Source organism: Penicillium maclennaniae, assembly GCF_028827695.1.
Source record: "Penicillium maclennaniae strain IBT 15551 chromosome Unknown utg000004l:1.0-3007600.0:1.0-3009580.0, whole genome shotgun sequence".
Lineage (NCBI taxonomy): Eukaryota > Fungi > Ascomycota > Eurotiomycetes > Eurotiales > Aspergillaceae > Penicillium > Penicillium maclennaniae.
The window spans coordinates 43,511-65,149 of NW_026623216.1; the positions used below are offsets into that span (position 1 = coordinate 43,511).

At 44.3% G+C, this 21,639-nt stretch overlaps 9 protein-coding genes across 9 annotated transcripts; 3 read left to right on the top strand and 6 right to left on the bottom strand.

Moving 5' to 3' along the window:
* Positions 1–907: 907 nt before the first annotated feature.
* On the bottom strand, positions 908–1,413 carry N7477_004220 (uncharacterized protein; the record flags this gene model as incomplete). The annotated part of the gene is made up of 2 exons (XM_056965883.1): positions 908–1,090; positions 1,207–1,413. 2 exons carry the CDS (start codon positions 1,411–1,413, stop codon positions 908–910), a joined length of 390 nt encoding a protein of 129 aa, XP_056822664.1.
* A 38-nt stretch (positions 1,414–1,451) lies between these two features.
* N7477_004221 (uncharacterized protein) lies at positions 1,452–1,903 on the bottom strand (the record flags this gene model as incomplete). Its single annotated transcript, XM_056965884.1, has 2 exons — positions 1,452–1,679; positions 1,730–1,903. The coding sequence occupies 2 exons, from the start codon at positions 1,901–1,903 to the stop codon at positions 1,452–1,454; spliced, it is 402 nt and encodes a 133-aa protein (XP_056822665.1).
* Positions 1,904–1,906: 3 nt separating this feature from the next.
* N7477_004222 (uncharacterized protein) lies at positions 1,907–2,103 on the bottom strand (the record flags this gene model as incomplete). The annotated part of the gene is given in 2 exon segments (XM_056965885.1): positions 1,907–2,031; positions 2,046–2,103. 2 exon segments carry the CDS (start codon positions 2,101–2,103, stop codon positions 1,907–1,909), a joined length of 183 nt encoding a protein of 60 aa, XP_056822666.1.
* Positions 2,104–2,144: 41 nt separating this feature from the next.
* Positions 2,145–2,604, bottom strand: N7477_004223 (catalase; the record flags this gene model as incomplete). The annotated part of the gene is made up of 3 exons (XM_056965886.1): positions 2,145–2,330; positions 2,374–2,521; positions 2,585–2,604. The coding sequence occupies 3 exons, from the start codon at positions 2,602–2,604 to the stop codon at positions 2,145–2,147; spliced, it is 354 nt and encodes a 117-aa protein (XP_056822667.1).
* Positions 2,605–5,210: 2,606 nt separating this feature from the next.
* N7477_004224 (uncharacterized protein) lies at positions 5,211–5,471 on the top strand (the record flags this gene model as incomplete). The annotated part of the gene is made up of 1 exon (XM_056965887.1): positions 5,211–5,471. The coding sequence occupies one exon, from the start codon at positions 5,211–5,213 to the stop codon at positions 5,469–5,471; it is 261 nt and encodes an 86-aa protein (XP_056822668.1).
* Positions 5,472–6,812: 1,341 nt separating this feature from the next.
* On the bottom strand, positions 6,813–7,046 carry N7477_004225 (uncharacterized protein; the record flags this gene model as incomplete). The annotated part of the gene is made up of 1 exon (XM_056965888.1): positions 6,813–7,046. One exon carries the CDS (start codon positions 7,044–7,046, stop codon positions 6,813–6,815), a length of 234 nt encoding a protein of 77 aa, XP_056822669.1.
* A 1,070-nt stretch (positions 7,047–8,116) lies between these two features.
* N7477_004226 (M81 family metallopeptidase) lies at positions 8,117–9,658 on the bottom strand (the record flags this gene model as incomplete). Its single annotated transcript, XM_056965889.1, has 1 exon — positions 8,117–9,658. The coding sequence occupies one exon, from the start codon at positions 9,656–9,658 to the stop codon at positions 8,117–8,119; it is 1,542 nt and encodes a 513-aa protein (XP_056822670.1).
* A 1,173-nt stretch (positions 9,659–10,831) lies between these two features.
* N7477_004227 (copper homeostasis protein CutC) lies at positions 10,832–11,753 on the top strand (the record flags this gene model as incomplete). Its single annotated transcript, XM_056965890.1, has 2 exons — positions 10,832–10,932; positions 11,051–11,753. The coding sequence occupies 2 exons, from the start codon at positions 10,832–10,834 to the stop codon at positions 11,751–11,753; spliced, it is 804 nt and encodes a 267-aa protein (XP_056822671.1).
* Positions 11,754–11,995: 242 nt separating this feature from the next.
* N7477_004228 (uncharacterized protein) lies at positions 11,996–12,289 on the top strand (the record flags this gene model as incomplete). The annotated part of the gene is given in 2 exon segments (XM_056965891.1): positions 11,996–12,100; positions 12,116–12,289. 2 exon segments carry the CDS (start codon positions 11,996–11,998, stop codon positions 12,287–12,289), a joined length of 279 nt encoding a protein of 92 aa, XP_056822672.1.
* Positions 12,290–21,639: the final 9,350 nt, after the last annotated feature.

Consider the following 21,639-nt stretch of genomic DNA (forward strand, 5'->3'; position numbering starts at 1 on the left):
CGACTACACATGTCAGTTACATATGTCGACAAACTAGCTCGTGTGGCAAATGTCGACACTAGACTTGGGTCTACCATGGTTCCCAGAAGTCAATTCTGAAAGATGACGGTTATATCATACGACATGAAGCAATGTTCGTATGACATCCCCGGACTAGATTCTCATGAGGTTGCATGACACATCGCCCGACCACGCAAACGGGGTCCTCAATACCAACGAGCATGTGATCAAAGCGAAAAAGCGAAACACCCAACTCCTGAGAAACCGCACATATTAGTCCAATTTTGAAACTTCCTCTCTATGTGCCGTGATAGCTCTAAGCTCGAAGTGAGAATACGGTGACCAAAGTCCATGCCCCGTCGGATTAATGTAAATTGAACAGGACCTTGCGATTGACGAGGCCAGCTAATTGCTTCAATTCCGATTCCCAGAGCAAGCTGTGATAGTAGATACTCCGCCGTCAACCAGCTGCCTGAGGGACTGCAACTTACTGACAGTCCATCGAAAGGGAATAATCAATCTCGCTGACGTGGTGGTTTTTCTGGAATATGTGACGCATGGTTCGATGTCAGCTGTCGGAGGAAAACCCCGGTGAAGCGGAAAGATCAATATATCATATGTTGGTACCGTTTGCATTTATGTCTTTCCGACCTTCAGGCCCAACATTCGTGTGTTGCCATGAATTCCTCACAGGGATGAAAAATTGTGATTCCATTTTATGCCTGTGCTATTAATATCTATCCCTTAAATAAAGTATCGTAGGGATTTTACCGTAGCAGTTTTCTTAATGCCTATATTTTTGTGGTGACTATCGTATTATGAACACTACAGCGAGATTTTGCGAAAGATCGATCTATGGCATTTCACCTGTAAAAACTGGGTGTGCAACCATTTGGAACTGTATCTTTTACACGTCCGCGACAGAACATCTCCCTAGTAGCTTGTGGGCTTTGGAACTTGGACAAAAATGGGTGTTTTTACCCAGCTTCTCTGCGCCGCGAGAACGCTTCTCAACATCGTCAAAATCAAACTTCTTCTCAGGTAGCATATTGTAAACCCCCTCTGCATATCCTGCGTCGATCCGGTAAAGCTGAGCAAGATCTTTTCACCTGAATTTCCGGATAGTCCAATTCTTTAGAAGGCTAGCAGTGTTTTTATGAAGATGATTTCGAGCATGGCCAGTCATGACGTTCTTGTACAACGTACGCGGCTGTTCATACTCGGTATCGCTCCCTTCATGCCAGAAGTGGAACCTGCGGCTGACAGTATTGTCGGTAAGTTGGTACGGAGCTTCAGCGGTGTCGGGAGGAACTTGTTCACGAAGCTGTTTGGTGCGTATTGGGGGTTCATGGCATGATTCGCGTCCACTCTCATTTGCCCGTCGAAATTCAAAGAGGCATAAGAGGAGGCCATGAACGGACAATTCACTTCAAAACCAGTCACTGATTAGCCTACTCAATAGAAGAAAACAAGATGCACCCACCGGGAATCTGGTGCCAGTTCACTCCGATCCTGTGAAGCTGTGCATCACAATAGAAAAATGTCCTGAATTGAAGAAGAGGATCCGGGCTATCTTCAATACCAGAGACCATGCTTCCTGGCGAGAATGCAGCCTGTTCAACATCTCTGTGGAAGTTCTCGGGATTGCGATTCAGAACTAGCTTTCCCAACTCTCGCAGCTAGCCTTCTGTCAGCGCATTGAGTGTGGTAGGGTGCTGTCTGAGCGCACGTACTGTGAATTGGGCTCTAGGCCAGACTTTAGTGACATCGAAAGGGTCGAACCCGAGTTTATCAGGGTCAGCGTCCTCTGAACGTGAGCTGTCCAGGATATCTTTTTGCCTTTTTCGATGGCTCTCCATAAATCCCTCTTCGAATAATCAGGGTCCTCGCCCCTGAGGCGCATGGCCTAGTCAGTGGTGAACTGCTTCCGCCTGTCGTCGGCGAGGAAGTGGTATTTGATATACACAAACTTTCCCTCGGCATTGACCCTATATGAAAAGAGTGAGCAAAAAGCGATCTTTACGGGCGATGCTAGGAGACTTTACCACTTGAAAATGTGGCAACCGTATCCGTGATTGGCTCTCCAACCCCGAGGCGTACCATGGTCACTGAAAAACATTATACCTACATGATTACTGGATAGGTCAGTATAGCAATTCTCCGTACCATTTGCTACACATAACGCACCCTTCAGGGGTATTACCCAGAAGATCGAATAGTGAGTTTAGGTCTAGGAGGAAGTTCTGGGGGTTCCGATACTGAGAGCGGATTACGTCCGGGCCCTGAATAGGATCGCGGCAAAAGAAGACAGGCTTCGCCGTCATCAGTATCTTGAACCAAGACAAACAGACTGGAAATGCAATAGGTACATACGAAGTTGAATCCAACTATGTCGTAGTTGCCTTCGCCTGTGTAGAATTTGACTGCGAAGCCACGTGGGTTTCGAGCAAGATCGGGAAACTCCCGGCCTGAGAGTCTCAGTCGAAAGCCGTACAAAAACGGGTGTTCTGATGCCAGTTGACTTCAAGAAACCGGCCTATGAACGTGTTATGTATGCTAAGACTATTCCCAGAACAGGACTTACTTTGCACAACGAAGAAACATCTTTCGTCACTTCGAAGTATCCGAAGGCACCACTTCCACCTTATAATCATCAGCCATAGAACACCAGCGCCGAGGTCAAGTAAGCAAAGTACAACGATGCACCATTATCTCAAGGTTCTTGGACCTGTTGAATTGCTGCTGCTTTTGAAAAAGGTGAATGTCCGAGACCACCGGAATGCCCCCAGCAGTCTTGCTGTTCATCGTTTGTACTGAATGGGCCACTTAATGCGAGTAAGCTTCGCTCCTTCTAAGAACATTCTCGTCATATTCAACACAGTCCGCACACTGTATACTTGACACCGCTATGCATTATTCCTGTTCGAAGATGCGATGTCTCCAGGGCTTTGAATGAATGGTTGAATTACGCCAGAGCACCATGGAGTGTCCATTCCATAAAACGATGCGGGAAAAACTTTGTCAGAGATGGAGTAACATTATCACCGAATTTCCTTTGAGGATTAGCTCGATAACAGCACTGGCGAGCGAACAAGACATTGAGATATTGCCTAGCAAGAACAGGTTGTGGCTTTTTGCGTAGATCTTTTACCGGACGATATGGGGAGACTTCGAGCAAACCGAGTTTACCCATGGTGACATGACGACTCTACAACAAGTTTCTGACCTACTCCACTGCCTGAACACGAGATAAGTGAACTTGGCATTGATACTGCCTTGTGATAAGCCTGTCATACTCCTGTGAAGGCCGTCAGAAATTCATCATTATAACATCATAGACCACTCGCATGTGGCATCGGATACATTCCAACCGATGTCAAGATAACCTCAATTTATCTTTGTCATTCAGAAGCGCGGGCTTGACTTTGCACATGAATTTGCAGCGAACCAAATTTTCAAGAGCATCTCTCCTGAACTTTTCAACGCTCTTGAGATCTAATATTAATATGTTGGACAATTTTCACTCTGGAAATCTTTCCATCCGATTTCATGATGAGGTACAGAATATTGCCCCAAAAAATATGGGCAGTCTAGTCACCAAAGCGGATTCGCCTCTACGAACAAAACTTTATTGCATATCCGAGTATAGCACCTCTATCAATCTCCCATAAGAAGAGATACGTCGAATCTGGAATGGGTTCCCTGTGCACTATCCGAGGGCGTCCCGGAAAAACGGAAACCAAGGTAGATACGCCTTGAAAACCAGGTGCCATGAGCAGCATTGAATTGAAAGAAAAGCAGCCTATTGGCGTCTTAGGGTCAAGGACAAGAGATGCAGTGGGAATCAAGGTCTGCAAATAGTGCTTACCCTACGGGAGAGACGCATCACATGCGCCATAGAGGATTCTGAAAGCGCTATTCAGACCCATGATAGTATCAAATTGAAGGCTGCACTCTCCGGCGTGATGATTCAGCGTGTCTTCACTGATGGCAGTGGGTATGCTGGACTCGTGGGTACATCCGCAGTAGGCCCAAGGAGTGCGGACTGGCTGCAACGACATCTTGAACCCTGGATCAATCCAATAGGCACGTTTCAGAGCGCACGGGCATTGATATGGCAATCAAATAACTGGAAAACTGGCCAAAACAACACCTGGACAGGATCAAAGAAGTGGTGATCTTCTCTGACGGAGCCTTAATCTATCAGTGCAGAACCCGAGGCTGTGGTCCCACGGACACTGGGGATGCCTCAAGCCTACGGCCTACGGGAATCTTATAGCATGTCTTCTGCACGTACGGTCTTAGTCGGGGGCGACGCCGGTTGTACGGGCACTATGTTACATAGCACCAGCATAGATAATATTTAGACTAGTCCTTCTCCTTCGGGGGAAGACAATCAATTACTTCGTTCAATTCACATATATGCTAGCATATCTAAAGAGACGCTACCTCGCATAGCAGGCTGGACCCGACATTGCCGAGCTAAGCACATTGTCTAATGACCAAGGCGTGGATGATTTTGCTTTCGGAGCCTCAGAGATCTTGCCCATCAATACGGCCAAGTTGGATACCACCGGTGGGGAGCTAGACTCAATTGCCTACTCGCCGATGGAGCAGTCAGGGACTTCTCCACTCGGCATAACAGTGCCTTATAGCTTTGAGCGTCTAGATATGCTGGACCCTTTCATAAAACAAGAAAAGCCATCCTACGATGACTATTTTCCCTGCGACCCAGCCACAGGCCAGATTACGGGGTCCTTCTTCCCACCTGGACCTAACATCGATCTCGACATGGGCTATTTTTACGGCGAAGCTATGTGTTGAATGTGTGCAAAGGGTTAAACAGAGTGTCGAGGCAAGAGAAAAGTTCTCAGCAAAGAAAAGGTATGCGAATAGACCACAGGTTGTCGTGAGATTTGTGCAGACTCCTCAGATATCATACATGCAGTGGATCAAAATGAAGAAAAAAGAAACATGCATCTATGTGTAGCTTTGTATAACACAACAAATTTTCTTCCGGTTTTCATGTCTAATTTCAACAATGTGTCATCATTTTCCAAGTTGAAGTGAGGCTATAGTTCTAAACGGGTCGTCACATTGTACATGTATGTATACAAGATTCGAAGCCTTGGGCTTCAAAAGGGGCTTAGTATTTGCAACCAAGAGAAATAAAAGCCATAGCAACGCGGTATGAACAAGGCACACCAACCATGTCGTTAAATGCATCCGAAACCCAAGACACTGCGGCTTCCGTAGCCAATAGCACTCCTGCAAGTACCCCTCAGGAAGCTGTTGCTGATGGACGTTTGAACCACTCTGTTCCGCCTGACCTTATAATGACGCTGGCTCGACTGCGGAACGAACTGCAACAGTTGCAGTACGAGCTGTGGCTTCGGACCTCGGGTAGTCTGAATGTCGCTCCTGAGAAGAATACTTCGTGCGGGTGGCCCAGCTGTCAGCGCAAACTATGACGGACGACCAAAAGATCATATCTGCGAGCAATGTGCGGACCAGAAAGGCCCTAATCTGCTGGTGTACCTTTCGGGATAGAACCGAAGCAGGCCGCAGCGAACCCATACGCACCTAGGACGAATTCCGCGAATAGACACTCTAGTAATTTAGGGAATAACTAGGGGAACAGTCGCGCTACGACCGTTTCCAGAACGAATTAGAAGGCCGTAACTTCTTCAAGATCTTCTCCACCCGCCTGCAAGACCTAGCTAATATGGTGGTAGACGCCATCCCTGAAAGTGTCAACCGGCTTCGCCTAATCAACGCATCTAAGCCTGAACTGAAGGCCAAATGGCTTCAGGAACGGGATTCCCCAAGGAGCCTAGTGGACACTATCGATCGGTTTTGCTAGCTGGAAAGAGGCGTGAGTCTCGCACCAGAAACGCTGGACTGGCTCGCTCCCGACGCTATGGAAGTGTTAGCTATCAATGAACTACGGGCCATCAATAGGCCCCTCATGAAACGGATTTTAGCCCCGGTTACGAACCGTTCGTGTGCCCGCTGTACCAAACCAGGGCACTTCAAGCGTGAATATCCCGCTCGAGCTTGCGAAAAAGCGCATGAACGGGACTTAGGGAAAAGTTATGGGCCGGTAAAGGATCTTGAGGCTTTTGCCGGCCGCCTCTATGAAGCCTCCCACGTCCCCATTCTCGGGTTGTTCTCGAGGTTGCGGAAACAAAACAACCTGCGAGAGCAATCGGCGTGGAGACAGTAGATGTATCTCCTGGCGAAAATCCTGTAGGTGCTCGCTGCCCAAGCTCTGACTCGAGGAACTTCTCGCCACATCGGCTGATGACCGCCGGGCAATCGTTTCAATAGGCCTCTGAAAGTGGAACAAAATTGTGACCTGCATGGCGGAACCAAGCCACGGCAGCTGGTAACAAGTGGAAGATTTCAAGTTGATGCATTCTTTGTTTTGGATCTTCATTATCCGACTCCTCCCTGCTCCGAAGTCCCTGTCTTCCTTCGAACAAATTGCGGAATAGAATGAAGGCAATCTGGCACAATCTATCTTTGCAAACGCGAGTTGATGCTAATTTGGCCAGAAAGATCGCAAAGTTAAGTCGGTGTGTACCTGAAATCGTCGAGCAGTCGCTGTTCCAGAAGTCGGTCATGTGGGTGGCCAAGAAGGGCAGATCATTCCACAGTGTGCCTTCGACAGTTCGTGCGAGATCAATACCATAATTCCCCCGCACGGGTCGAGTGAGCGGTCCCATTCCTTGAATGCGGACGATGTCGAGGACAGGCCCTTGTGGTCAGACATTTCGTAGGTAATATTCCGGCCTAGCTGGTAATACATATCACATAGAATGGAGGTACTCTTCGAGAGAATCCACCCCATCTCCAAGCTCGCAGTATCGGGAGGTGATGATCCAGGTTCGGTTACTAAAGGCCGCATCTCGAATCTCCTGGAGTTCTCCGCGAGCGATGCACTGACGCGTGTCCTCCTGATCTATCCGAACCGCTTCTGATGTGGTGAGGTGAGAAATGCCCCGTCGCAAAGGGCTGAGCAGCGAACCACGGAGATGATGCATGATGATGTGTCGACGGCGTTGATTGATAAGGATGAGTTCTGTTACGATACTGAGAACGAAAATGAAGAAGAAGAAGAATTGTCAATCTGGAAAATCCCCTCGGCGTCTTGAATCGCGGGGAAGAGTGAACGGAGAGGGAAAAGTCGAGTGATTTCTCTCCCCTAGGAAAATTCATTCTAGGTAGCAACGTAGGGATTATGCCGCTAGTCGGACAAGGCTCTGACAGGCTGACGGTCTAGACGCAATCTCAATACTTCGGCTCGTGTATGCGCTGTTCGAGCGCGTTTTTCTTGGTTTCTTGCCGATCACCCGGCGACGTGGGGCCATCTGAAAACTTACATCGGATGTGACTATCCAGTGCGACAGGAACGGTTGATGTGGTCACGCAAGACGGAATGGAATTAAAGAATGCTTTGTTTCCGAGTTGAATTGAGGGGAAGGCTCTTCCACGTGCACTACTGGCTAATATTGGCCTGGACGAATACAAAACTTCGTTTCAGGAATCACATCCAATTTCATTTTCTTCTAAGCAAGCAGGAAGTCGCCATACATTGCAGCATGACTGCAGGATCGTCATGCTCACCATTTGAAGCGCGCTCAGGCGGTTGCTGATTTTCGATTCGAGAGAACATTTGTCAATTATGGAGCACCTGATGAAGAGCAATATGGCAAACCTTCTAGACCATCGTAGCCCCGCTACACGACCGACTCAAGTAGAGCGAGGCAATGCAGCAGAAGAAGAATTCAACGGTCGAATGGCCACCCAAATGTGGTCAGACATTCGTACGGCTCAAACAAGCCCTCCAGTCGGCACCAGCATTGATCGCACCAGAAATACCTAAAGCTTTTAAGATCGAAACGGGGTGCAAGCTGGAGCCGAGTTTGGCCATGAATTATACAGTTACCAAGATATTGCGATGCACCTCTTACTTGACGGGGCCTCGTACCAAACCTGGTCCAAATTTGGCCACTGGATGAGCGCGAGGGATTCTGTTCAGGCGCAGAGGTATCGACATCAGGCCATGCAAATCAGCCATCCCGGTGGATATAAATAATCATGCATCCAGGAGCTAGCACGAATGGCTTTCCATCAAAGGATGGATCTTGAGTGGCTTATCAGAAGCTGGTATCAATCGAGCAGTAAGGTCGGGCGGCTTAGAAATGGCCCGATCAAACGGCCACATAGGACGGCGGATGCGTCGGTGCCCAAGGCGGGGAAGATCCTGATCAACACCTCCTGGTGTCAGAGCAAGCATCCAATCCGCTGCCATGTTGAAAAGTTCAGGCTCCAAGTATCCAATCTTGACTATCACGATGTCTGCCGATTGGGGCTCGAGATTGAGCTCAGTGAAATCTTTCTCGAGATGATAGGGCTTGCGCAGTTGAGTCAAAATCACAAACACACTCCCGACTTGAACGACAGCCTCGGTCATGGCATTTCGATCTCCATGTTTGATCGCATGTATTCGCCCTGTCAGGAAGACCGGCCCCCCGTGGGTGTTGTCAACCTCGGCGCCAGCCGTGACTGTCACAATAGCTCCCACGCCGGCCCGAACGATTAGCTCGATCGACTTTGGTCCTGGAATACTGGCGTAGATGGCACGAGGACCTGTTTCGTGCTGGAATTCGGGCCGAGAGAGCACCCTCGAAAGACTCCATGTCACATCACCCGCGCCTCCAGCAGTTGGGTTGTCACCCGAGTCTGAAATGAAGAACGGTCGTGATTTGGACTGTAGGGCAGTGTCAATGCACTCCGTCAGAGATCCGGTTGGTGCAACAAAGTGAAATCTTTCGCGGGAGTCCCAGAAATGAGTTGCAAGCTTTTGCGCGCTTGTGGTCACGGCATCTTCATCCCATCCCGTCACCATCACAACCGCGTGATTTCGTGGCTCATCCGCCCAAGCATAGCCAACCCAGATAGCAGCATCAAGCACTCCAGCGATTGATTCAACTTCAGGAACAAGTGCATAAAGTCCCTTTGAGGGCTCGATTCGTGTCGAAGTCTGCTCTCCTGGCAGTAAGATGGGGACCGGAACCCAGGCCTTCAATGGTCGTTCTGGCGATGAACGCTCGACCAATAACGCGACAAGATTTCGACATGCGCGTTCTTTCGTATCCATCTCATCTTCGTGTGGAGCCATCCGATAGCATGTAATTAGGTCCGTTTGGTGTGCAAGTTCCTGTGAAACATTGCCATGGAGATCCATTGATGCCGATACGATGACGTGGGATCCGATGACATTCCGGACTCGACGAAGAAGTTTCGCCTCGGCGTCATCTAGATCCTCGACACACATTGCTCCATGGATATCAAACCATAAACCATGGATCGGGTTCGACTTGCATATGTCTGTCAGCCGGGTCAGGATCTCCCCCACAAGCTCTTCGAATGCCGCTTTGGTGACAATTCCGCCGGGAAGGGCGTGGCCAATGAGTGCACCTCGCCAATCCGCTGCGTCTCCGAGTGGCGTTCCGGGGTGGATAAAGTGATGATTCTCAATTACTTCGATATCACGAAGAGGGTGAAAGGCTGCTGCGGAGGTCCGAGCCGGAGAGAATCCAGACGTTTCGCAGGCAAGCCCCGCAATAGCAATGACTGGATGTTTCGCCATGGCATTACAACGATGACTTGCTGGCCACTGGGCGGAAGTTGTGGTACAACGAGCTTTGCACCTGTGAAAGAGAGATTCCTTTGTCATCAGCAAAGTGCTGCCAAAGGTCATGCAGGGTCAAGGTAACCGCGATTTTCGAAGTTTTCCCTTACCGCTGCTTGATGCGCCCAATACCATGCAAGATCGCTTCGAGACGCCAACCACTTTACTCCCGCTTGCGCTTCTCTCGGAACATATCATAAATAAATTCAAAAAAAATACTCACAAAGCGCTTTTCCAGCATAAGCTCACAAGCAAGTAAGAAAGACCCGACCACGTGTTAATCTGATGCGACTTTTCGCATTCAAAATATGCGTCATCCAGCCCTATGACTTTGAATTACTCCCAAGCGTCTTAGAAATCAAGACAAGAGCGGGGTAATAGTACTCCAATTAATTGTTGGGGGGGGGGTCGCTCCAGATACGGAGATGCCTTGAGATGAGCGACAGGAGGTAGATAAGACAGCCCCATTCTGGTCCGCGAACGCAACCTCGCTGATCGACCTTCTGGTGAGGAACACTCATATTGGCATATTATCCCCCTACCCCTGGCGATTAAAAGTAGAAGGAACCGACGCATTGTTTTCGTGGGAAAGAAACATTCCTCTGTTCTAGATGTTGGAGACATTGAGAAGGGCGATATTCCTTGCTCTCGAGGAGCAACTAGTGGCAGAACTGGATCCAGTAAGAGCGAAGGGCGTCGTGAAGTCAAAGCCGCATTTATGCAGAGATGATGTGATGTTTTCTGTGTCGCATTCTTGTCGGTGCAAGTGGCCGATGACTAGACTATATCGTCCTTCAATTCAATACATGCCAATAATGAGAAATTGAGAGTATTTCCAGTGCTTGAAAACTAATGAGAGTTGGAAGCATGGAGGAGTCGTCATTCAGCAAGGCCGACTGAAGGTTAGACGAGGCAAAACAATTGCTGAGGTCCCGCCATTTTCCAGCCAGCCTGATATGATTCAGCCCCGCTCGATCGCGGGCCGATACCACCCTGCCATCACCTAAATGAGTCAATCCTTATCCGTTGTTTGCTATCCCCCTTTTGGCCTTGTCGCCCCAGTCTGTCTGTCGCCCCAGCATGATCGATTCAAGCTAATATCTTCAACAAAACGATAAATAAACAGGCTCTATGGACCAGTGCAGCAATCCAGCAACCCCTGTCTTGGAAATCGCCTGCTTCAATCAGGAATCCGCCATCAACGCAGCCAATGGTGGCGCTGATCGAATTGAGTAAGTTTCGAGGTTCAGTGACACTTCGAAACCCCCAGGGATCTAAGATTTTGCTCTGCTCCCATTCCTGAAAGGTGTCTGAAGCAGTTCTTGACCACATCATGCTCATTTCTCGCAGGCTTTGCCGGGACTACGCGTCTGGGGGGCTTACGCCAGCCGCCACAACTTTGAGGGCACTCAAGTATCTGATTGATATTCCAATATACGTAATGATTCGTCCACATTCCAAGACCTTCTGCTACGATAAGGCATCATTTGAGATCATGAAAGCCACAGTGTCCACTATGAGGGATCTCGGGGCGGATGGGTTTGTTTTCGGTATTCTCAACCCACATTATGAAGACCGCTCGAAAGGTTTGTCCTCATGGATTGATGTCGCCAGAAACAGGGAGCTTGTCAAGCTTGCGGAAGGCAGACCGTGCACTTTTCACCGCGCCTTTGACTGCGTTCCGGAATCTCACTGGGACACAGCTCTGAATGACTTGATCAGGTGTGGCTTTGCATCAGTTCTGACCAGTGGAGGCCCGTCGAGTGATAGGGCAATCGACTGCGTTGAGAAAATAGCCAACCTTGCCCAACAACTTGATCAACTACAAGGTCCTTCCCAATTAAGCTGCAGCCCTCTACGGATCATCGTTGGTGGTGGAGTGAGATCGAGTAATATTCAATCTTTACTGAGAACGTCCCACGCGCGAGCATTCCACTCCAGTGCGCTTCTGTCTTCCGGTGGAACCGTCGTGATGTCCGAGGTGGAGAGGCTTCGAGCCACGTTGAGGAGAAGTTCACTGCAGCGAAAACTCAACCCCGGAAACAGAGAATGAACATAGTCGATCGCTCTATTGGACAAATATTACTTTCGTATGACTTGTGACTTGTGATTTGACTTCTTCCGAGACAAAGCATCAAAGCGATTGAAGGAATACTAAACTGCAACAAACAGAGTAAGCAAGCGGACAGAACAATAGAAAATCAAAAGAATGGGTCCGAAGGTCTCGAATCAGGGAAAAATTTGTCGCAATATCTCCCCTCACATGAATATCTCTATGTGAAAGCGAGATTTGCCATGCTGGTCAGCGTGGAGGGATGCTCCTCGCCCAGCTTCGTCTTGCGAGTCTCCACCACCTGCACTTCCAACTGCTCGGCCACTTCCCGCCGGCCCCTAATTTCGGTATGTTGACGCGAGAGTGGCCTTACTCGTCAGCGCGAAGGGATCGTTCTCGCCAAATTTTGTCTTCTCTATCTCCACCACCTGGGCGTCAACTCTCCCGGCCTGTTCCCGTCGGCTTTCGTTATGAAGAACTCTGCCATGATGGGCCAGATGAAGCAATTTCTCATTCTCACCCTTTCTGTTCCTTGAGCTTGCAACTGTTCAAGATCTGGAAGATGCACTATCAGGTGCTGAAGGAACTGGGCCTGCTCTGGAAGTTTGATTATTCGGTGACACGCTGCAAGTACAAACAACGCATACCACCGGTGCGATTTTGACCTTGCTTGCCATGTATTGCCCGCCACTGAGCCAGGCTATGCATTGTCACTTCATACCAATGTACCTTGACCTGAGAAGGTCGTAACGGATTAACACATTCAAGCTTCGTCGATACCAGAACGCATCCCATGTTCCTTTATCAATAGCGATTAATTGCTAGAGCTCATTGGACATTCCTTCCCCCAACTCACGCTGCACAGCAGGCATATCAAGGCTTGACAGGCGGAACATATCAGTCCAAATGACTTTGCCTTTGAAGTATGCAAGACCTGGTTGAAAAGCTGCATGCTCTAAATCGAGTATCTCCGACATGGTGTTCCACATCGTTTGTATTGTCTTTGCTATTGAACATATGTGGAAAACATTGTACTCCAAAAGCTCGTCACGATGTCTGTCGAAGTCTTTCAAGTACTTCAAGTATTGCATCAGAGCCTGCTTGGGTTCGGGGTCATTCCCTGGATAGGCACGTAGCAGAGCTAAAAACCTCAGCCTTGGCACGACTTCATCACAGTGTTGCTATAAGGTTCCTGTAATTGAAATCACATCCCATGGTAGATGCTGGGTGATAACCATCCTCTCTTCCAATGAAGATATGATATCAATTGGATCCGTTCACAGTCTCCCGCAAGTCAACTCGTGCTTCGGTCATCTCGGCTTGTAATGTCAATTCTTCATCGTCCTCCTCTTTACATTAATCTTTCTGTTACCCAACCGATGTCGTCCACTTTATCGATGATGACTAGCCACTCATTGTCCGCTTCTGTTCGATCAAGCAGTCACTGATGTACCGGCTAGACAATTTGAACGTGAGTGAGCGCCCATACTTGCCTCGCATCCTAGCTTCGGCAGCATCTTGCAAAATTAAAACGTATTGTCTCTTCGCCTAACGCATCAATCCAAACGATCGGATTAAATCGCTTCATATTTCTCTCCGCATATCTGAGAGCTAATTGAGACTTACTCACACCACCCATTCCATCAAGAGCGATGGCATAAAGAACGCTTGCGTTCTGGTGTTGCATTTTCAATTTTCGGTCAAGTTCATCCCCCACTTGTTCTGGCTGCGCATAATCCGTACTATTACGGCTCGAACCGTGTAGTAGAGCCTTTCTTGCTGAGTCAATAGCCCTTTGGTCTCAAGAAACTTAAAAAATAAACTGTTGTGACAGTTTATTCTCGATATCGAACTTGTTCAGCCCATAGTGATTAACAGAATGGCCGATTTTGCTGATCCCCGACCCGTGGTAGATTACTGTTTGTTCACGAACGTACTTCTAATGGAAGTACGCTTTCTCTAATGTAGTGGGCCGAACTTAACGAATATTTGCCACCGGAAAAAAGCTAACTTGAAACAGACGTAGAGGCCTTTGCTCATAAAAAATTAACACTTGCTTTAGGTTGGCTAAGATCAAAGATTTTGATCCTGGTGATTGTAATAGATGTGTAGCGTGTGACGCATGAATGTCTTGTGGCCTGAGAGAGGCCTGAGGGGGAACGTGATCTGGAAGGAGCCGTGGGTCTAACCCGATTCGGGATAGAAGTGGGTTTGTTTCGTAGATGCTCGTTTCCCTCTTTCTCTCTTCTTCTTCTTCTCCAGTTTAGTTACTTCTGTTAATAATACACGAATTCTTCTTCGTCTTAGTCGGTAATATATAACTAAACTTGTCTTTTCTCTTTCTCGTCGCCTCTAGGTACAGTCTAGATATTAGATACTTCGCTATTGCTATCTCGCCCCACTAATAATACCCTTTAATAAATTAGAACCGAACAAACGAACCCCGAACCGAACCTTTACCGAACGCTACGACGGAACGATATTATAGTTAAAGGAACCGATACCTATACGAAGTCTAAGTCGCGTGACTGACGCGGGAGACGCACTATATTAACTAAGAATCTTCTCTCTAAGGAGGGGGATAATAAGGAGAATATCTAAGAGAAGCTCGCTAAGGAATAGGAGCTACCTAGGTTCTTAACCCTATCTTAGAACCTATTAAGATACTATAATATAATTAGCTTTAAGGTTAATAACCTAAAGGCTAAGGACCTTATCTATTAGGAGTTTTACTCTAAGGATTAGTTCCAAAAAAAAGTCTAAGAGAATATAGATAGCCTATTAAAATAACTAATCTAACGTAAGACCTATTAGACCTAATAAGATCTATAGATCTTTAGAGATATATATCTAATATAACTTTTACGGATTAATAATAGGTAACGTAAGGCTACTATTATTAATCTAACCTAAGAGTGAGATAAGGCTACTGCTTACCGAGATCTTATAGTTAGCGAATAAAATAACCTTACTTTTTAGCTCCTTTAATCCTTAGCGCCGAGCCCTTAAAATACTCTAAACTATCGAGACCCCCTAAGTCCCTAAAGCCTAAGACTATCTATTAGCTAAAATACCTAATACTCCTATATTAGATAATAATAAGATAGTTTGATTTAACGCTTAGGCTATAATAATTAAATATAAGCTAGCTATAAACGCTAATTATTATCTTATTACCGAATATCGTATAATTTATGTTATAAGCTATTATAAAGGGAAGGCACTCCTTTATATCTACCTTTATCTAAAAGAAGATACCTTAAACCCTTATTAGGATATCTTAAATATTATAGAGCACCTAAAGGGTATCTTCTAGAATCTAAATTATACTACTAAGGCTTATTAGGAATATTAGTGTCTAATAATAAAGTTAAAGGATAATTTCTATAATTTCCTCGCTAAATTTATTTATCTCGCTAAAAAAGTAAATTAATCAGAGGATCGCTAGAAGCGAGACCTTTATAATAAGCTACCGAACTTACTATAGACCTAAATAATATTACTTATAGATAAGACTTCCATTAATTTTAATAAGTTTATCTATACCTACTAAAGCGTAGCTTATAATATTATCTTTTAATTTAAGGCTAAGGAGTCCTATAAAGTAACTACCCTCTCTAAAGCTACTATAGTAGCTTTAGTTAGTATAACCTATTCCTATATCTTATAGTCACTATTCGTAAAGCGCGAGAGTATAGGCGCCGCTCTATATAAGCTACTATCGGTTAATAAATATAACGCTTTAATAAAGGAAGGTCGCTACTTTAACTACCGTGAGTAAAGGTATATAACTCGCGAGTACCTAAAGAAGAATACTGTCTCTACGATCGCTATTACTAAACTTTAGGCACTTAAATAGCCGCCTAACCCCCCTTAGGATAATTAGTTAGGAAAAGTTTAAACCTAAAAAAAGTCTTCTTTCTAGGTAGTAAGAAGTTATTACTTTATTCTCTAGATTTCACTAGATTATTTAGATTAGGCGAAAGTCTTAGTTTTATCGCTTAGATAGCCTATAATAGATATTCTCTTTTAATTATAGCACTTAGTGATATTAGAGTAAATAATTATATCTATATTAATTTATCCCTCGCGATATAGGCCGCGAAGGTATTTAGCCTATATACTCTACCCTTACCTTACCTAATCCTAACTAAGGGCTATAATAGATACCTAGGAAAACTAATTACTTATACCCTTAAATTAACCCTAATTCTTAATAGCCAGAGACTCCTTCGCCTATCTATATTAATTACTAATCTTAGATAATATAATCTAATTCTTAGGTAGATATAATTTAAGGAGTTTAGCGTTCTCTTAGACTACTAAAAAGGACGACTTATTTAGCCCGAGAAGCCTAGTCTTAAGGATAACGTAACTATAAAGATACCTATTATTGGAATATAGACCAATGCTACATAGAAAGATCTATCCTTATATTCAACATATAAGACCAGATTGTATTGATCACGTGACCAGATGTTTCCTTCTATCAAAATGATATTTTGACCACTTCTGATTCTGGTCCGCGGCCCTCTCCCGAATGATAGGCAGGACCATTTTCCTTCAGAGGTAAATGGTCCGCCTTCAGGCATGAATGGTCCGTTCCTTCGGAGGTGCCTTCGGGCATATCTTGCCCGCGGACTTCGACCATGGTCTTCGAACCTCGGTGAACAGACTTCGACCCTCAGTCCCCTCAAGGATAGGCGGACCACTTTCCCTTAGGGATAAAATGGTCCACCTTTGGGTATGCATAACCAGATACTGCGGGGAAGCTTTCGGGGTGGCTGAAACCGTCGATCCTTGACATCATTCTTTTGGCTTTTCTTCGGTTCCCTTCTTTGCCACCTTTATTATGTTGCTGTCTAGTATTTGTATGTTATTCTAGACGTCATTTCTAGGCTATTTTAGCCTATAAATATGTCCTTCTTTTCTAGCAGAAAGAATCAAGTCAGTTCTACTTTCCTGAAGTCATTTTCCACTTTCCAAAAAGTCATCTCTACCTTCTTCCTTTGATCCTCAGGACTGTGGTTCTGCCTTCGTTTAGGCTATATCTGCTTATGGTCTATCCTACGACCTTTGACCTTCTACCTTTGTCTAGCACCGACTGACCCAGTCGGACTAAGGTTGATCCCACGGACTTAAGGGGCCACGATCTGCTTCGTGGTAGCTTCCCCTTATGCTCCAACACCTATTATTCTCTCTTAGGCTATTCTAAGAAAACTAAAGCCAGATTCTCGATACTAAGAGGACGCTCACCGATAAAATAGGTTATTTTATAACTTCCCCTAATCGCGGATAGCTAGAAAGCTTCTTCTATTTAGGGGTAACTAAGCCCGTAACTTAGAGCCTCTATAGTAACTATAAAAATCTTAAGAACACTATATTAGTCCCTTAGATATAGTTATACTTATCGGAGGTACTAGGTTTTACCGATATATTAAAAAAGAAAATAATAAGGTTTTCCTTACTTCTCTTTATAAGATTAACTATATCCTAAAAAAGAAGTAGGATACCTAATAATAGGCTAAAGACTAAGAGACACAGAGTATAATCCTAGAGAAGTACTATAAGTATACTAATATTTTCTTAAAATAGGATTTAAATACCTTACCGCTATACTAAGGTATAACCGATTATTAGATCCTTCTTAATAAGGGAATAACGCCCGGATACTGCCCTCTTTATAAGTAGTCCGAGAAAGAACTCTAGGCGATAAAAGCCTATATTATCTAGAACCTTACTTAGGGCTTTATTATACCTAGTAAGGCCCCCCTACGTATCTCTTATCCTAATAGTTAGGAAAGCTAATAGTAATCTACGGCTCTATATAGATTATTAGAAGCTTAACGCGCTTACGAAAAAAGACCGTTACCCTCTATTACTTATTAATAAGATTCTCTAATAGCTTAGGAAGGCTAAGATACTTACGAGACTTAATATTTATTAAGGGTTCTATTAAATCCGGATATATCCTAACTTAGAGGATCTTATTACCTTTTAAACGCGCTATAGATCCTTTAAATATAAGGTAATACCCTTTAGCGTTATAAATAGGCCTACTATATTTTAGAGATTTATTAATAAGACGCTAAGCGATTACCTAGATAATATCGCTATTATATTTATTAATAATATCCTAATTTATAGCGAGATAATTAAAGAATATATCTAATATATAAAGAAAGTCCTATAATAACTCTATAAGGCTAGCTTATAGGCGAGTCTAGGTAAGTATAAGTTCTATTAGCAGAGTATCTATTTCCTAGGGTTTATTATTAATACCGAAGGGGTCTATATAGATCTTACTAAGACTACCGTTATTTAAGATTAGTAATAACCTATAATAGTTCGCGGTATATAATTGTTTCTTAGCTTCTGCGGTTTTTATCGGAGATTTATTAAGAACTATAACTAAATCGCGAAATTATTAAACCGCCTAATAGAAGATAATATACCCTTCGAATAAAGTAAGGCCTATAAAAGTGCCTTCCGGGGACTTAAGGAGAAGCTTACTTCGGCCCTAATCCTAATATATTATAACCTAACCGCTCTAACTAAGATTAAGACTAACGTATCTGATAGGTATATTAGTAAAGTAATATCCTAATTATAACTTAATAGATATTAGTACTTAGTGAGCTTCTATTCGAAGAAGCTCGATTAAGCTTAGTAATAATATAATATATATAATTATAAAATACTTATAATTGTCCTCGTACTTAAGGAGTAAAGGGCGGAGCTTAAAGGCCTCTAGCGAGAGGATTAGTTTAGTATCTTCTCCGATTATTAAGCCTTATAGTATTTTATAACTACTAAGAAACTAAATTCGCGTTAGGCTCGCTAAGCTAAGTTCCTATCCTAATTTTACTTCTTAATCCGTTATTTTATAGGGAAGCGGAATATTATCGTAGATACCCTCTCCTAAAAAGATCTTAGTTTAGGAAACGGATAAAAATAAATTCTTCTCCCTTAGTTATATCTTAAGTATAATATATACCCTAAGAATCGCGACGACCCTACCCCTACCCTAATTAGTACCTCCGAATATATTTTAACGGCTACTAATAACTCTAATATTATTACCTAAGTAACTCTTATAAACTAATAATATAAGAGTCTTAAGGAATACCAAGAATTAGTAAGAACTAATCTAGATAGACCTTAAAAACTATAAGATAGGCTACTATTAAATATAGATCGCTTAGTAATACTAAATAATAGGGACTTACGGGCCTAATTACTTAATAAGATCTATTAGTAGCCCTTAATAGCGTATCCTTAATAGAATAAGATAAAGGCTCTCAATTTATATAATATTTCTAGCTTAGATAGTCTACTAATATTAAATATTATATAGATAACTGTCTAGTCTATAAGCGTATAAAGATATAGAGAGACTAGCCCCTAGGTCTATTATAATCTCTTCCCCGCTAGACTATTTATAGTAGTATATTATAATAGATTTCTAATTATTCCCTAAAGATAAGCGGGGTTTTAATATAGTATTAATAATAGTTAACTAATTAAGTAAGTGGCTAGTCTCCCTTCTATATTATAAGATAATTAGAGCTCTAAAAATAGCCTAATAATCTATCTCTAATATTATATAATACTTTAGCTTACTAGACTTAATTATATTAGATTAGGGAGGCTAATTTATCTCAGAATTCTAGATAGAGATCTACTAAGTCCTAAGAATTAAGCGTAAGTTATTAATAGTATATTACCCCTAAATAGATAGCTAGAGCGAGATTACGAACTAATATATAATATAGCGACTTTATATATTAGTAAATTAACGCTAAGATAACTAATCTAACTAGCTTCTAATAATAGATTTCGCCGCTATAGCTCTATAGTAGGATTCTACTAAGAGGTCTCCCTTCTTTATTAAGCGAGAATATAAGCCCCGGATATCCTTTAACTAGGACGTACCTACGGAACCGTCTATATCGCCTTAGTTAACGTAAGATACTTAGGACTACGTTCGGCGACTCTAAGAGGTCTAAAAAGACACCCAAAAGGAGATTAAATAAACCTAGGAGCGTTAGCGCGCCTAGGCTAATAAATATCGCTAGGAAGTAGATTTTAACGTTAGTAATCTTATCTTTATTACTATTAGGAATTAGAAACTTAACCGGCCAAGTAAAAAACTCTCTAATTAGTTTAGTGGCCCCTATTGTAAAGGATCTATGTGTTCAGGATAGAAAGCCTGTCGGTTAGGTAAGAAAGGATGTCTGGACTAGGTGTAGTATTGTAGAAGCAAGACTGATTCTTGCTAAGTCTAGATTAATCGGAAACCCTCTCGATTTAAGTACGAATTGGGTCCGAGACTTGCTTATTCCACTGCGGGGCAAACCTTCACCGCTAGTCCTCAGTATTCCTTTACACCTATAAAATCCTCTTAAAGGAAGGTTATAGCTATTAGCTTAACTTACTGTCTTCTATTAAGGTTAATTTAGTCTTTTCTTTAGATAAGCTCCGCCGTACGGCGAGTTCCGATCCGCTTATAGATCAGATCGCAGACCTAGCTTTACTAATAGAAGTTAACGACTAATAGGAATAGGAAGTTAATAGAATCGTGGACGTCCGACTACGCTATCGGAAGCTTTAATATAAGGCTAAGTAGATCGGAATTAAGGATAACGACTAATATCCCGTAGGGGATTTTAAAAATACTCCGGATAAGTTAATAGCTTTCTATAAGCGTTACCTAGCCCTACCCGGACCGCCTATACGGTTATTAGTGTGGTTAGACGCTACTTTAAATAATTACTTTATAGATAATTATCCAGATAATAGAAGACCAGAGCCTCGGGGCGAGCCTCTTTAAATAGGGGGACTATATAACGTATGAATGTCTTGTGGCCTGATAGAGGCCTGAGGGGGAACGTGATCTGGAAGGAGCCGCGGGTCTAACCCGATTCGGGATAGAAGTGGGTTTGTTTCGTAGATGCTCGTTTCCCTCTTTCTCTCTTCTTCTTCTTCTCCAGTTTAGTTGCTTCTGTTAATGATACACGAATTCTTCTTCGTCTTGGTCGGTAACAGAAGGATATCGATGTCTGTATGTAACAGGATGCTCGAAACCTGTCGCGATGCCGCGATGTTTCCCCTTTTATAGGCTTGCTCAATACACTGAAAAATATCATGGGTCAGAACTGCGGGATTGATTATAGAAGTGTTTAGTGGGCCACGGGTCTTAACAGGATTCTCGGGGTCGGAAGCTCGAGGGTGCTGATCGGCTGTGACTGTTGGTTCTAGACCGCAGGATTCAAGAACGAGCCTGAGACGATCATCGAAGAGGGAATTTTGCCATTGGTCGGTCTGGGCGTAGTACCTGCAGTCACTAGGCAACAAAGCCACGACAGAACGTATCAGATATGACGATGAAGTATAGACGAAAAGAAGCGGGTCACGCGGGCGCGGCACCAGGACAGGCATAAACGAGGTAGTAAATCGTGCGATCGAGGATGCAAGGCCATAGTGAAACGTGATAGACAACCAAGTAGGATTTGTGGCATAAGGGCTCAAAGATGAGTGAGCATTTTGTGAAAGATAACCTTTACCGCGTTGGGCGAGAAGACGCTTCTCGGGAAGACCGGAAGAAAATATCTCCAAGGCACTACTTGTATGGTTTGGCTAAATTATGCCGATCCCAAGAGCTCGAGGGGAGGCGACAAGGGGTCAGCCGCAGTTTGCGACCGAAAACAAGAAGGCGCAAGGTGCGGGTGGGACAACCGGCTTGTCCGATTGCGCGGGCGAAATTGCGGGGGCGCAGCTATGAGTGCAAGATAGAGGTAGGGAAAATGGAAAAGTGAGAGAGGGGGGGGGACGAGCAGCGAAGACGGATCATTTATTTCGGGAGCATTGAAGGGAGGTTACGCGA